This window comes from Trypanosoma theileri (genome assembly GCF_002087225.1).
Source record: "Trypanosoma theileri isolate Edinburgh chromosome Unknown TM35_Tth_11_V1, whole genome shotgun sequence".
Lineage (NCBI taxonomy): Eukaryota > Euglenozoa > Kinetoplastea > Trypanosomatida > Trypanosomatidae > Trypanosoma > Trypanosoma theileri.
In genome coordinates, this window is record NW_021639853.1 from 514,481 (window position 1) to 529,737 (window position 15,257).

The following is a 15,257-nucleotide window of genomic DNA, read 5'->3' on the forward strand; positions in this document are numbered from 1 at the left end:
AAGTGTTTTTGTACAGCTGTAGAAGGTTAAGTTGATGTCATTTTCATCATCTGAGAAACCGTCTAGCAGATTTCGTGTCTTGCTTAGACGTGAACCTGAAAAAGAGACTGATGCCAAGAGTACACGTCTGGAAGGTGTCTGCGATAATATCTCACATGGTATTAGAGAGAACTGTATGGTTATGTCAAGGACAGGAGAGTTTTCAGTATCAGATGATACTGAAAGAAATATTGTTGAGAAACCACAAAGGTATGGAGGCGCTATTGTCCGTGTGAGTGAATTGCGAAAAGCCGGTGGTTTACTACCTTTTTCTGCGACAGGTAGTGAGGGACCTTCTGTTGGTGATAATAGTAAGGAAAGAAATTTTACGGCAAGTTCGTATTTGCGTTTTGGTGGGTCAATCACTAACTGTAATAACAAAGAACTGGACTCTCGTGCACTTTGTACATTTGCAGTTGCTGGTACTGGAGAGAAGGTCTTAGATGGACGAAAAGCGACAAGGCGGAATTCTCCAACGCGCAGGAAAGGGTCAGGTAAGGTTAAAAATAAAAATAACACAAGAAACAATAACAGTATTAGTTATGCCAAATCAAGAGGAACAAAAGTACGACGTGGAGGGAAGAAAAGTAATATTCTGGAATTACAAAGTAATGGAGAGCCTTATGGTTATCGCTGGTCTACTAAAAATGGCCGCCGTCAGTTGCATTACGGAAGTCGTACATACACAGGTAAAACCGCACATCAGATATGGGATAAAATAAAGGTAGCCCTCAAGTCGAAAGAAGCATCGTCACTCCCTTCACAATCTTCCTCTCATGCTATTGTTATTCCTACCGCTCCGCAACTTTCAAGTTTAATAGAACCTGGTAAAAAGATTAAAGATGTGAAACGTTCCCGTGTGGAAACTACAAGAGTAGCAAATACTGCTACAAAACGCTCTTGTATAGACTCACATAAAACTAGTCAAACGACTCTTTTAACTGGAACAACTAGTTTACTCTCGTCTACGGTACGACCAAAGTTACTCCTAGATGATGATGAACCATTATACAAAAGAGTTTGTGAGGGAGATGTGGTTCTTGTATCTGATAGTGATAATAGTGAGATATGCAGCTCGACGTCATCTACACTATCGAGTTGGCCCTCTCTTCGAGCAGGTAGTAGTGAACTTACAATAAATGATGGGGATTTGAGTAGTCAGGGTTCATTAAGTGAAACTGAAGAAAACGTTTACAAAGGATGTCATGATAATAAAAGGAACAGAATAGTTGAATTAGATAATCAAAAGGGTAATTGTTCTCCCTCAAAGGAATCATCTACTGTTTTTGAGCATGATGGATGGCTATATCCGACTGAATTGCTGCCACTTTTATGCAAAGAAAATTCTACAGGTAGTTCTCTACCTCTTGGGAATGCCAAATTAGGTCAACAGAATATTGAGAAGGAAAATAATAGAAATAATGTGCAAGGAATCACCTTTCTTTGTAATAAAGGTACTGATACTGTATCTTCACTTCAGCCTTCTTCGGTTGAAGTGTTACCATCAGTTAAAAATCCTGCATACTCGCAGAGATATGAGGAGATGAATGCCCTGTTGGACTTACCTATTGATGATATAGGGGATTTTTTTGTTACGGGAGAAGAGATTGGAGGAATGCGCTTTGCATCTTAGTTATCTTTCACATTTTTTTTTTTTTTTTCCTGCCCCGCTTTACCTCTGCGTCTATAGAAGGAGAAAATGGATGACTTTATTTCCTGATTAGTTGNTATATATATATGAACCTTTTTTTTCCTCTTTTCTTTTGACGAATTACGGAGTAATTATTACAAATTGTATTTATATATATATATATCTTTTTGTGTGTATTTCACCATGTTATTGTTTTTTGTTTGTAAATAGATTTTAGATCAACCTTACATGAGAGGGAAAATAAGAGTGTTTTCTCTCTCTCTCTCTCTCTTTGTTTTTTTTTTTTTGTTTGTGTCCGTTATGGGCTGTTTAGATGCCTCCGCCCCCCATTCCTTTCAACTTTTCCTCATCTGAAAGAAAAAGGGAGATTATTATTATTATTATTATTATTATTATTATTATTATTATTATTATTATTATTCTTAATTATGAATTATTATTTTTATTCTTTAGATACTTTTTTTTCATCATAACCTCTTGATAAGAACTCTTAATAAATCTATTTCCTACGGTGTCCTCACCATCTCTACTTTTTTCTTTCTTATTATTATTATTTATTTATTTATTTATTTAATTAATTCAATAAAAGAATGTAGCACAATAAAGATAAATGGAAACAGAAATAACGATAGCGCAACTGCGCCACTGTGGTGTACAAGTTCCTATACAAACTTCTCTCCGAGAGCTTACTGCAGTTTCACTGTATGAACTGTTGATAACCGCATTGAAACGTCTTCACTTTATTCATGAAGAAAACACAAACGAGAAGTTTCCAATATCACTGATGGAATCAGATACCGCCACTCGTTTACATTATTTGAGTATATTAACGACGAAACTGCAGGAAGTCGGATGTGATTTTATTCAAGATGAACATTTAATGTATCCTGCAGAAACTACGACAAGGCGACTTCTTCTCTGGCTTGTGAGGAAGTTTCATACACTAGCTGCCACTCAAAATAATAATAACGATAAGAAATATAAAAACTCACCAATGGGAGAAGCACTCTTATCATTTCAATCATTAGTGCAAAACTACAATCTAAATGGTGAAAAGAGAAATAGAGAAGAGGCATATATTCATCCAAACAGGATGGTTTCCACAGTATGGAAACCTTTCTCTACTGTTAGTGTTTGTAGACCTGAAGAAATAGATTCAAATATTTCACGTTGGAAGCAAATTGAAAAAGAATATGAATCTATGTGTACATTTACTTCTCCCAAAGAACAAAAAGAAATAAAAAATTCTTTTTGGAAACTACAATTTAGTGAAGTGTTTCTTCATTCTTTTCAGGAATCTTGTGCCGCAGATCGCACCTATGACGATAATTTTATCCATCATAATTTAAAAAATTCACTCATAACTAAAAACAAAAAAATAAATAATGACAAATCATTACTTAATATACCTTTAAATTCTAAGAGTCCAAAAGAAAGTATTTTACCAATCAATTTGAATGATTTACAATCATTTACTTTTACAAATGATGTCTTCTTCTATAATCCATCAGAAGATGGTGTTAGAGTAGAAGGTGTCTCAGTATCAGATATAAGTTCAATATATGATCATAAGGATCAAACTGTCAATGCTTTACAGACAATACTTATCGGAGATGCAGAAAAACACAAGAATGATGTTGATGATGTTAATGATTATGACAAGACATCACTTACAGAGAATGAGAAGAGTATTCTCAGTAATTACAATAAGGCTAAAAAAGAGCTTTGGATTCTCAGAAATACCTTTTCAGAATTAAAAGCAAAAAAAATACGTTTAGATGATGATCTACAGAATCTCTCTCACAATCTGGAGGAACAGGAAAATGTGTGGAATCAAAGTAAAAAAGAGGCACAACGTTTAGAAGAGATTCTTACCTTAATGGGTGATGAAAAGGAGAGTGAGAATCAAATTCGAAAGGAAATAGATGAGTTGATAGAGTTAGCAGAAAGTTTTAGGAGTGAAGTAATGGTAAAACTCCAAAAAGTAACGAATAAACGTTCAGAATTGCTAGAGGAATTACATGCTGTTAGTAACTATAAAGAGGAAGAGTTAGCATCTATGCGTCATGCTGTAAAAGAGGTAAAGAAACGCATCCGTGCAAAACGACAGGATATACAAAAATGGAAAGAAGATATTTCACCACATGTTGACGGCATTGACAGACTTCAGTTTCTTCGATACATTGGTGAAATGACATCCAGTGCGTGTGGACTCCAAACACAACTGACAACAGTGGTCCGGGATACTTTGGCGTGTGTGAGAGAAATGGAGGCGTTAGAACGGCATCTCCGACTGGACTTTGCCCGGCGAGAGGCGGCGGTGTACACATTGGCCCTCCAATCCGAGTCTGGAGGTGTCTGGAGGGAACTTCACAGAAGTATGGTGGGGGTGCGGGAGGGCTATCGAGCACTAATGAACGCCATTGTACATCGTGGGGAACTTCTCGTGGAACTCCATCGCATGGAGGATCGGGTGGAGAATCTCAAGGCGGAGGTAAACGCTTGCAATTCTGTGAAAGTGGAAGATGATGTAAAGGAACTGCGGGAAAGGAATAACGCGATTCATGAATACCTTCAACAAAACAAAAGAAAAAAAAGAGTTTCTACACAGGTAATGATGTAACCATGAGAAGTTGAAGTATGGCACCCCCTGTTTCCACTCTATTGAACTAAACCCTGGAATGAAAGAATGCATACATTGACACTACATACCCTTCATCTTCTTCTTGTTTGTTGTTTTTGTTGGGTGATGCGTTGGTGTTTCATTGATTAATCCAAAAAAAAAAAAATCATCAGGTTAACTGTGTTTGCGGCGACTGTCGCTGTGTGAAGACCAAAGGCAGCAGCACATGACTATGTGAACGTCCTATGTGAGATTCCCTGTAGGTGAACCAACTCTGTTTTTTTTTTTTTTTTTTTTTGCACGCTCAGAAGGAGGCGAGTACAACTCATTAGATAGACGAAAAAGAGAAAAAAAAAAAATAGGGATCTGTATTATATTTGTATTTGAGTATGTCCATATTCTATTCTTATTCCCCTTCGTGCAATTTGGAGTATCAATTGTATGACGTCTTGTATTTGCTATATCAGACCACACATACTCCAAAATTATTAATGCATTTTCTCCCTTTATGTGTGATGGGATTTGTAGGCGAAATACAAATATCATTCTTCTGTTATGACAGAAAAACAGCTAGTACACCATGTGCAAAATGACTGCAATACTTGGAAAAAGATCACCCCTACAAGGATATTGTGAGAAGTTGCTTTCATTCATTAAAAGGATAAAAGGGCTCCGTTGAGGGATTCCTTTATGCTAGTTAATTACTTTTTCTTCGCATAAACACGGCTTACAAATAAACACCTATATTTGTTTCCCACAGTTTTTTTTTGTTATTGTTGTTGTTGTCATTTACTCTGCCTAGCTAATACATATCCTACTAACTCTTCAAAATATATATAAGACTTCACTATACTTATCTTTTTTTGCGTTTACTTCTATAGATTGTTTTACGCAACTCTACTCCACACCGGCTACAAAAACCTCCCGGTCATGAATAAGACACCTCACTCCCTGCTGTTTCTGTGGCGCCGACCACTGCTCCTCCTACTGCTGTTGTTTCTGTGCTGCGCCAGTGTGTGTGTTGCGCAGAAGGACGGCGGCGACGCACCATCGACTGGTGTTGTGCGGGAGTTGCCCCGCAAGGGACAGAGTGGTATGCAGGCGTACACCGTCGCCACACAGGAGAATGAAAAATGGGAGCCAATCCGCATTAAGGCGTTCACGAGGGACTTGGAGGACAAATCGAAGTACTGTACGGAAGTTAACCAAAAGATCGTTTCTTTTTTCGGGAATGTGGTTAAATGTTTTGAAGCAGATGACCTCAACGATGAAAGGCACAGAGAATACATCAATGAGATTATTCCCGCTGCCATCAAACTGCATGAGGAACGACTGCGTGTACAACCCCATAAAGGCAAAATAATCGTGCCCGAACTTGAGGGAGACTACTGTGAGAATTTCACTGTACCCGAAGAGCACCGCACTGAAGGTGTTGACGCTGACTTTGTGTTCTACGTAGCTGCCGTACCGTGGCATTATACGTTTGGTCTCACATGTGCAACAGAAGAATCGTCAGGTCGCCCAATCGTTGGGGTCATGAATTTCATTCCCTCTTTATACGGTGGCCTGCGATTGAACGTTCGTCGTGCTGCGCACGAGATGGCACACGCACTGGGATTCAATGTTATTGATATGGGTGAGAAGAACATGTTGTCCCATGTCATAATTCGCGGCAATAATCGTACGGTGGTGAGTTCCGAGTTGACGAAAAAGAAGGCGCAGGAACACTACGATTGCCCTGATCTGGAGGGTGTGGAGCTGACACTAAGGGATGAGGCTCACTGGTTGCAACGTGTGGCGAAGGACGAATTGATGGCAGCGCCAAGAGAATCTGGTGCCGGCTACTATACAGCACTGACAATGTCAACATTTGAGGGTCTGGGGTACTACAGGGCAAACTGGGGAATGGAGGAGCCAATGAGCTGGGGCCACAAGGGCGGCTGTAACTTCCTCAAGGAAACTTGCACTGAAAACGAGAAGCACTATTCTGAACAATTCTGCAATGACACTACTGCTTTGCGATGCACGTCGGACCGCACTGCGTACGGTATGTGGTATCGGGGCCAACAAAGGGAATATCAAGGTCCTAATGATGTCTGTCATGTGATTGGGAGTTTTGTTAAGGGCAACGATAACGTAAAGACCTATACTTATTGTACTGGGGCTGAGACCAACGCCCTTCCTGGATCGCTGATGGGCCCTGACTCGTGGTGCCTGGATGGTGAGGGACTGCAGGTGCAAAATGCTGGGGAGAGTGTTGAGAGCCTGTCCGGTGTGTGTGCGCGGGTGTCGTGTGATGAACGCAGACGTACAGTGAGTGTACAGTACAAGGGTAGCGACACATTTAAGGAATGTCCCGAAGGCACCTCAATCGATGTCGAATCCTCTGCGTTCCAAAGCGGTGGTAAGATCAAGTGCCCCAAGTACGATGAGGTGTGTACCATCGCATTAAATGGCAGCAGTCTTGTTCCATTTGTTAACCCACATCAACCATCAGCAGTAGGTGCGACCTTAATAAATGGAAAAGATAATGCAAACACCAATGATCCGTCAAAATATCCAGGGGTTGTGAATCAAGCTCAAATTAACAATATGCAGAACAGCACAGGGATTTTAACTGAACTTGCTAAAGATAACGCTTTTTCTGCAGTTTACTCTTTTCCCATCATGATTGTCACCATGGTTCTTGCTGTGGTGCTGTCTTGCTGAGGAAGGACTGGATGCACACCCACGCCACAATGCTGAAATATGGGTACCTCATTGGTCCCACTACCATGNGATGGCGGCTTTCGATGACATGAAATATTATTCTGCCAACTGGGGAATGGAGGAGCCGATGAGTTGGGGCAACAAGTCTGGATGTGATTTTATTCAAAAGGGTTGCCTCACAGAGATCGGCGTCTCCAATTACCCTGATGCATTCTGTACTGGAGAACAAAGGCTACGGTGTTCAACTGGTCATTTTGGACTTGCGTTTTGCTTCAATGAGAGTGACCCCCATTATTACAATAGGGACTCAAGAGGATCTTGTCCCGTTCTTATTCAACCACTTTATGTTGAAAATGGCTTTCATTCATTTGCCTGCACTGACCTTGGGAATGCCAATTTTCCTGGATTCTTGACGGATGGAAGCTCGATGTGCTTGACAACAGAGGATTATGAGATAGAGCGTGAAAAAGGGATCGAAAAAATGAACGGAGTGTGCGCACAGGTGTTGTGTGATGAAAGCAATCGTACAGTGAAGGTGAAGTACAGTACCAGCGCAGACCAGGCTACAGATTGGGAAGAATGTCCTGAAGGAGGTAATATAACAGTAAGCTCTTCTTCCGCGTCATTGAAGTTCAAGACAATCTACTGCCCCAATTACACTGAAGTGTGCACCATTGCCTCCAACGGCAGCAGTCTTCGTCCACTTGTTAAACCATCTGATCGTAAACCGACTCCAGCCACTCAAGTACCCGGGAACAGCAGTACTACGCCCGTTGTTGCTGTTGGTAATTCTTCTTCTTCTTCATCTTCTTCTTCGTCTGCAGAAGTGCAGGAAAGTGTGGTACAGGAACAGGTGATGGGAGAGACGGTCACAGCACTCGTCTCTCATAACCAGAGTGACATTGCCCACCGGGTTGGTATGGATGGCAGCTCTGCAGCGCATTCCCTCTTACACGCTCTGCTTGTGGCCGTCACTCTTGTGGTGGTGGTGTCTTTGTGAGGGGTGCTTTTGTAATGCACGTGTGGCGAGCAAGGCCGATGGGTGTCTCTCAGTGGACCTCTTACCCGAAACACACAGAGAGAGGGAGTCTGTGTGCGGCAACACCAAACTATGCAATATGATTCCTCTTTATATGATGCTTCTCATGGGCATACATTGCTACGCTTGCATGCATGGGGCTCTTTTTTTCCGGTAAAAATAATGCTTGCTTACTGGGATTGTTTGCAGTCCATTTCTTCATTTGTAACTGAACTGGTAAAGTGAAATTTTTCTTTCCTTTTTTTTGCTAACAACGTTGGCCGCATTTGGCAAACTTGTGTGGAATGATAATACTCTTTTCTTTTTTATTTGCTTTGGCCCTCTGCAATAGGGTCATTTCTTTGCGTATGGGGAATAGGGCAAAAATACATGTTTGGGAAAAAACATATGACGGCAACTTTTGACCCATATAGGTGGGCCACATACTTTTNATATATATATATATATATATATATATATATATATATATATATATATATCAGATGGCTCCACAAATTGGTATCCGGCAGCCCATACGTCTCCTTATTCGACACTTGCCATATGATATCACCATAGAAGCATTATTGGATGTAATACACAAGAGTTGTGAGAAGAGTGTGATCGAAAGTATTAAAGAAGCTTATGTGCTTAGTGGTTACCCACAACAAAACAACCGCCCACGAGTACTTTCAACTGCTGTTCTTGCCGTACAAATGGATGGTGAAATTGAGGAGTGCGAAGGGGTGATTCAGGCTGTGACTGATATCTTTGATGGTCGCACAGTCTTCCCAGAAAGGGAATCTTCTGTATCAGCAGTGGAGTTGTCTCCAGTTTATTTAGCTTCTTTCTCCAAGACACGTGGTAATGGAGAACCAAATCGTGAGATCTCAGCAGAATTTCAACAAGGGAGTATTGAAGAGGATGAGGACTACCGCCGATTTTGCGCGATGTTAAATGCAGAACCAGAAGAAATAAAGTCTAATGTAACACATAAGGAAAGTCAAGATTTAGAAGAAGAAGAAGAAGTAGATGAGCATAAGCAAAAATACGCTGATAAGTGCTCAGAGAAACCAGAATCTATATCTCTTCTTGTGCAGGACTTGTTGGGAAAAATTAAAAGAATGGAAAGACAGAAGAAAGAAAGAAAGAAAAGGTCTGTAAAAGAAATTGGGTTGAAACTGTTGTACCAGAGTCGACGGGAAAGGGCAAGGGTAAGGGAGGTGAGGAAAGATAACAGTAAGCCTCGTGGCGCAGAAAAGAAACGAGAAACCAAGGGTATATCAAAGAATAGGAGCAAAGAAAGGAAAGTATTTGATAGTGTTCAATATGCACAAGAGCTGAGTGCAGATGTGAAGTCGGAGAAGATGCACCAAATATCTATGCAAAATCTAAGGAAAAAACGAAAGGAGGAGAAAAAAAAGAAAAGATCTTGTGATAGAGTGGAAAAGTTAGCTGATGATTGTAAAGGGGATATAATGGACAAGAGAAGAGACCACCGTAAGAAACGTGGTGATAAGAAAAAAGAAGATATTATAAATGTGACTAGAAAAGAAAGGCGACGCAGAGAAAAAGATGTGTGTACAAAAAATGAGAATAAACCAGAAGAGAGGCGGCGAAAACGTTGGGAAAGAGAAGAAAAATATCAATCTAAACCGAGTAACACGAATGAAGTTAAGGATCAACAATTGCATAAGAAGAATCAACGGCATAGAAAGAATAGACAAGAGGATCGATCTGTACGTCACTTATTCTCAAGGAGAGGGGATAATGTAGATAAAAACGAAGAACCGATCAAAAGTTTTCCTGATGAAAAAGTTATTGGCAATATTATATTAGAAAAAAAATATGTGGATCCTTGCCGTGAGGATGACTCTCTTCATGCGTCACGCCTACCAAAAACTGTGAATGCAGGTATTAATAGAGAGGATTCTTCATCCCCTCGCATAGATAAAGTTAGAGAAAGGCAAAGACGACGTGAGCGAAGGGATAAAAAGAACTCTGATCGAAAGGCAAAGAATCAGCCATTGATACTTCGTATATTAACTAAACCAGATGAAAACACTTCCACTCTTTCTAACAACTAGTAGTAAAAGAAATTTTGCTGTTTTTTTTTTATTTTTGGTATACATATACATATATATTGTATTTTCTTGAAGGACTTCCATGTCCTTCTTGAACTCTTTGCTTTACTACCGAAAGTATCAGTTATTGAATGGCATTTCTTAACCGAGTAAGAAATTGACATGATTTTTTTTTGTTTTTCGTTTTTCTTTTGGATATATGCGCTGCAGCGTAACCTTAATTTCTATTTTCCTTGTATTTCTGTAATAGGAAGGTCAACACACTTATTTTATTTTTAATTCTATTTCTTTTTTTTTTCTTCATTAATTATAGTTCTTTGTGTTTCCATCACTTAAGATGTTACCTTACCTCATTTTGACTATTATAATTGCAGTTGCTGTGGCTTGGTTTTCTGGTATTTTCGGTGGCAAAACTTCCGCATCTACGAAAGCACAAAATGGGACCACTGTCACCCCAAATTCATTACCCTCGTCACAGGAGAAAAAGGAAGTAACTGTTTTGTTTGGTTCCCAAACAGGTACGGCTGAGATGTTTGCCAAGACACTAGCACGTGAGGGTGCACGTCTTGGTATTCCCATAAATGTCATTGATGTAGAGAACTACGAGGCGTATAATATCGAGTATGAGCGACTTGTTATTATTGTGTGCGCCACCTATGGTGAGGGTGAGCCTACAGACTCGATGAAAGACTTCCACGATTGGCTGATGGACGAGGCCCGCACACCGGACGAGGAGCTCCGCCATGTGCAGTACGCCGTCTTTGGCCTTGGCGACCGGCAGTACCGCTACTTCTGCGAGGAGGGGGTGGCGGTGGACCGGCGGCTGGCGGCGCTGGGGGCCCGGCGGGTCTACGGCCTCGGGCTGGGCGACGCCGGCTCGGAGCTCGAGGCCGCCTTCGACGAGTGGCGGCGCGACTTGTGGCCGGCGGTGGGCCGCGCCCTCGACATTACCCTCCGCGTCCCCGGCGAGGAGCCCATCGTGCCGGAGTGTCGCCTGCGCCGCTGGGACGCCAGTGAGGCGGAGCCGCTCCCCTTCCCGCGCCTCGCATCGGTTCTCGAACCAACACAGCGACTACCAGCGTGGGTCGCCGTGCAGGGGAATACGGAGCTACTCCAACACACAAAGGAACGTAGCACACGCTGTATAGAGTTGGATCTCAGGGGAACTATTATTTCATACCAGGGAGGTGATCATTTGGGCGTCCTCCCACGCAATCCAGAGGCATTGGTACGAGATTATCTTACTTTACTGGGTGTAAGTGAGGAGGAAGCACAGCAAGTATTTTCCTTACAAGATAAAAAAACAGGTAAAAATGTTTTTCCAGCTCGTGTTACAATTCAAACAGCACTCACATGGTATATTGATATTGCTGGACAACCAAAAAAATCAACTTTACGTGCCTTTGCTCATTATTGTACAAAAACAGAAGATAAAGAAGAGCTTCTACGTCTTTTACGTGTGGATCCAGAATCTGCAAAAGAATTTACTAAACTTGCCTCTAAGTTACGTAACGTATACGGTTTTTTGCGAAAGTTTAGCTCAGCATCTATTCCTATTGAAGTTTTTCTTGAAATGATGCCACGTATTACACCACGTTATTTTTCAATTTCTTCAGATTTGCTTTCACATCCTGAACAATTAAATATTACAGTGGCCATTGTGAACGGTGGACTTTGTACAGGAATGTTGAAAGATGTTAAAATAGGTGAAAAGATTCCCGTTTTTGTACGTAAATCAAAGTTTCATTTACCACTTCGAGCGAAGGAAAGACCACTTATAATGATTGGTCCAGGAACAGGTGTGGCACCTTTAATTGGTTTTTTGCATCGCCGTAACGCATGGAAAGCGAAAGGAAATCAACTTGGAAAAGCCATGCTCTTTTTTGGTTGTAGAAAGAAGGATGAGGATCATATTTATGCAGATTTTATGAACGAATGTTTGAAAAACGGTACTTTAACCGTTTTGGATGTTGCCTATAGTCGAGAACAAACCGAAAAAGTTTATGTGCAAGATCGTATAAAAGTGCGTGCAGATGAAATTTGGGAAATTCTTCAGGATGGTGGAAATCTCTATTTGTGTGGTGACGCCAAACACATGGCCAAAGATGTGGAAAAGACGCTAATACAAATTCTCCAGGAGAAGGGATCCATGAGTGAGGATGAGGCAACAACTTACCTTACAAAACTCGCAGATGAAGAGAGATACTTGAAGGATGTCTGGTCCGCATCATAGCAACTCTGTAAATTAGAGTGGTGTTGTGAGAGAGAGAGAGAGATAGAGAGAAAGAATTAAAGAAAGAAAGAGAAGGAAAAGGTAAAAAAAAAAAAAAAAAAAAAACATTTGAAGAAAAAGAAAAAAAGAAAAAAAAACACACACACACAATGATATAAAAAATGGAAAGGAAAGTATTTAAAGAAAGAAAAAAAAGATGGGAGTATATAGATTCAAAGGGAATGACGAGAGCAAATTAGTGGTGGTGCGCAAAATGCAAATCAATGAAAAAAGCCTCCTAATTTTTGCTTAAAAGAAAAAAAAAAAAAGAGGGGGGAAAAGAGGTTGAGAAATAAAAGAAATAAAAGTGGACATAATCTGATGGGATTGGGAGTGGGAGGTGGGAAGGTAGTTATAACTACTCTTAGATAGTAGTAGAGACACTTTTATGTGATCATGCACGATGTACATATACACATGGGTGTTTTTTTTTTTTTTTGTTGTTGTCGTTCTTTTTTCTCTGTAGTGATGGTGACCTGTATGTCTTTCTTTTTTTCTTTCTTCTGCGTCTGTGATGGAAAAATTAAAAAAATTATCAGCAGGGATTTATGCTCTTCGTTGCTTCTGTACATTCGTACACGAAGTGCGTTGTGTTGGCATCTACTCCATTAGTATTTATTTCTGTAAAGAAGGAAAAAGAATAATAATAATAAAATAATAAAGGCCTTTTTTTTTTTTATTTATCAAGTATAAATAATAAAAAAAAAAGGAAAAGAATCAGGTGTACCAAGTTATTTCATATGGGGATGCCAACCTGCAGAAGAGTTTTATTATTCCAGCAACTACTTTTTCTCTCACATACATTTACACATGCGCAGCATGTGAACCATTGTATTCACAAGACTCCATGAATTAGGTGATGGTTATTTTTGATAGGGGGAGTGGAGGAAATCTAAAAAGAAATATATATATATATTCAATGTATCTTTTTTTTTCGTTTGTTTTGGTTTCTCTCTCGTTTTCTTTTTTTACACTTTTTTTTCTTTTCTTTTCATATAACATTAACTTGTTTTTATGTCTTTGTATCCTTTGCGTCACTTTGTACCTGGAAAACAAACAACAACACCAACAATGAATAACACTGAAAAAAGAAAAGCAACGTACTCTGATATAGATAACCACAGAGGATAACAAATTCCATACATATATATATAGATATACATACAATAGAGAAGAAAAGAAAAGAAAAAGAGGTGGGCGGTAGAGAAAATGGTATTCCCTGTACTGGCGTGCACAGACATCCGCGGGGTTAAAATTAACGTGGAGTTGCCCTTCGATGAACCGCCGGCCTCACTTCACGATTTACACAAAACTCTCGAAGATGTCTTTCGCGGTGAAGAGAACGCCATTCGGCATCAGGATACTACAATACAAAACGGTAAAACTCGTCCCTCCGAGCCGTTTACACTCAGTCGTGTGCAACGGTATGAGGATGATAAACAGACGTGGTCCGAACTTAAAGATGTACGACAATTACGTGCATATGATCAATTGTATGTATTTCGCAAGAATGCCACAAAGGCAGATATATCTGTGCAGCGAGAAATACCGGCCCCACGTAATAGTTTGTACTTTCCATCTCGACAAACTGCAGGGAAGGGATTGGGAAGAAACTCTAGTGAAAGAGGTACACAGCAACCATCATCACTCTCATCACCCCCACCATTACTACCACAAGGACAAGGACAAGGACAAGAAGAGAAAAAATATCAAGATCATCCATTATTATCCATATCGTCAACTACACAAGGTGGTGATAATATTCATTCGAATGGAATCTCTCACACACCACCACCACCATCATCATCATTATTAATGCGACGCACAGAAAATCATTTTGGTTCTCCAAATGGTGGTCCTTTAGGTCCATCTAGAGATCAAACACATAATGGTTTTGCGGAATCCTACACAGGGCCTCTCATTCAGGATCAAATAGATACTGTTTTTGGTATTGGTGATCCAACACATAAAGGGTATTTAACTGTGCGTGATTTTCAAAGTATATTTCATGCCTGTCAGATTCAATTTCCACCGGATGTCGTTGAGGATTTACACCGTTCCTTCGCAAAAGAAAAACGTGGAGAACTAATTATGTCATTTCATGACTTTCATAGTTATGCACGTGATTTTGCGCAAGCAATTAACATCGCCTATTCACGTTGGAAAAACCAAGAGCGACAAAAGACTCTTGAACGGGAATATCATAATGCCAATTCCACTGTGGATGATCTTCAAATGCAAAAGAGAGCTTTAGAAGAACGTCTAGAAGCCATAAAGAAACAATTAGAGAGAGAACAGGAAAAGAAAGCTCGACTTGAGAATGAGGCAGATGAGATGAGAAGATTGTCCAATCCAGATTATCGTATGCAAGAACAGAAACTCCTCGACAAGGAAGTTAGTGTATTTAAGTATAGACAAAAACTTCACCAAGAGGAGATTGATTATGAACGTTTAGCAGAAGAACGCCGGCGGCGAACACCGAGTGCGATGCCAGATCATTTACAAGCTAAAAGTTCTGTTGATCGCTACGGGCCGCGTGACTAGAAAAAATCAAGGGAAAGAAAAGAGAGAAGAAGAAAAGAAAAAGAAATAATAATAATAGTTTAAGTGAAGTCAATGGTACTGTTGTCCCAAGTAGGTGGAATAGAAAATGTGTACCCAAATATGAGAATAAAATAATAAAAAAAAAANTCGACCCAACGTTCGCCAGGCTGCCCACCTTATTGCACACGCACTTGGCTTCGACTACGAGCGGATGAAGAGTCTTGAGATGATCACCACCATCGAAGTGCGTGGTGTGAAACGAGTGGTGGTGAAATCCGATATGACTAAGAAAAAGACACAGGAACACTACGACTGCAGTG

General features: G+C 40.3%; 7 protein-coding genes across 7 annotated transcripts; all 7 read left to right on the forward strand.

The window, feature by feature from the left end:
- Nucleotides 1-34: 34 nt before the first annotated feature.
- Nucleotides 35-1,672, forward strand: TM35_000113220 (uncharacterized protein; the record flags this gene model as incomplete). Its single annotated transcript, XM_029025031.1, has 1 exon — nucleotides 35-1,672. The coding sequence occupies one exon, from the start codon at nucleotides 35-37 to the stop codon at nucleotides 1,670-1,672; it is 1,638 nt and encodes a 545-aa protein (XP_028883854.1).
- Nucleotides 1,673-2,300: 628 nt separating this feature from the next.
- On the forward strand, nucleotides 2,301-4,313 carry TM35_000113230 (uncharacterized protein; the record flags this gene model as incomplete). The annotated part of the gene is made up of 1 exon (XM_029025032.1): nucleotides 2,301-4,313. One exon carries the CDS (start codon nucleotides 2,301-2,303, stop codon nucleotides 4,311-4,313), a length of 2,013 nt encoding a protein of 670 aa, XP_028883855.1.
- A 930-nt stretch (nucleotides 4,314-5,243) lies between these two features.
- On the forward strand, nucleotides 5,244-7,022 carry TM35_000113240 (surface protease GP63; the record flags this gene model as incomplete). The annotated part of the gene is made up of 1 exon (XM_029025033.1): nucleotides 5,244-7,022. One exon carries the CDS (start codon nucleotides 5,244-5,246, stop codon nucleotides 7,020-7,022), a length of 1,779 nt encoding a protein of 592 aa, XP_028883856.1.
- A 70-nt stretch (nucleotides 7,023-7,092) lies between these two features.
- Nucleotides 7,093-8,022, forward strand: TM35_000113250 (surface protease GP63; the record flags this gene model as incomplete). Its single annotated transcript, XM_029025034.1, has 1 exon — nucleotides 7,093-8,022. The coding sequence occupies one exon, from the start codon at nucleotides 7,093-7,095 to the stop codon at nucleotides 8,020-8,022; it is 930 nt and encodes a 309-aa protein (XP_028883857.1).
- A 521-nt stretch (nucleotides 8,023-8,543) lies between these two features.
- TM35_000113260 (uncharacterized protein) lies at nucleotides 8,544-10,124 on the forward strand (the record flags this gene model as incomplete). Its single annotated transcript, XM_029025035.1, has 1 exon — nucleotides 8,544-10,124. One exon carries the CDS (start codon nucleotides 8,544-8,546, stop codon nucleotides 10,122-10,124), a length of 1,581 nt encoding a protein of 526 aa, XP_028883858.1.
- Nucleotides 10,125-10,458: 334 nt separating this feature from the next.
- On the forward strand, nucleotides 10,459-12,354 carry TM35_000113270 (putative p450 reductase; the record flags this gene model as incomplete). The annotated part of the gene is made up of 1 exon (XM_029025036.1): nucleotides 10,459-12,354. One exon carries the CDS (start codon nucleotides 10,459-10,461, stop codon nucleotides 12,352-12,354), a length of 1,896 nt encoding a protein of 631 aa, XP_028883859.1.
- Nucleotides 12,355-13,602: 1,248 nt separating this feature from the next.
- On the forward strand, nucleotides 13,603-14,937 carry TM35_000113280 (calmodulin-like protein containing EF hand; the record flags this gene model as incomplete). The annotated part of the gene is made up of 1 exon (XM_029025037.1): nucleotides 13,603-14,937. The coding sequence occupies one exon, from the start codon at nucleotides 13,603-13,605 to the stop codon at nucleotides 14,935-14,937; it is 1,335 nt and encodes a 444-aa protein (XP_028883860.1).
- Nucleotides 14,938-15,257: the final 320 nt, after the last annotated feature.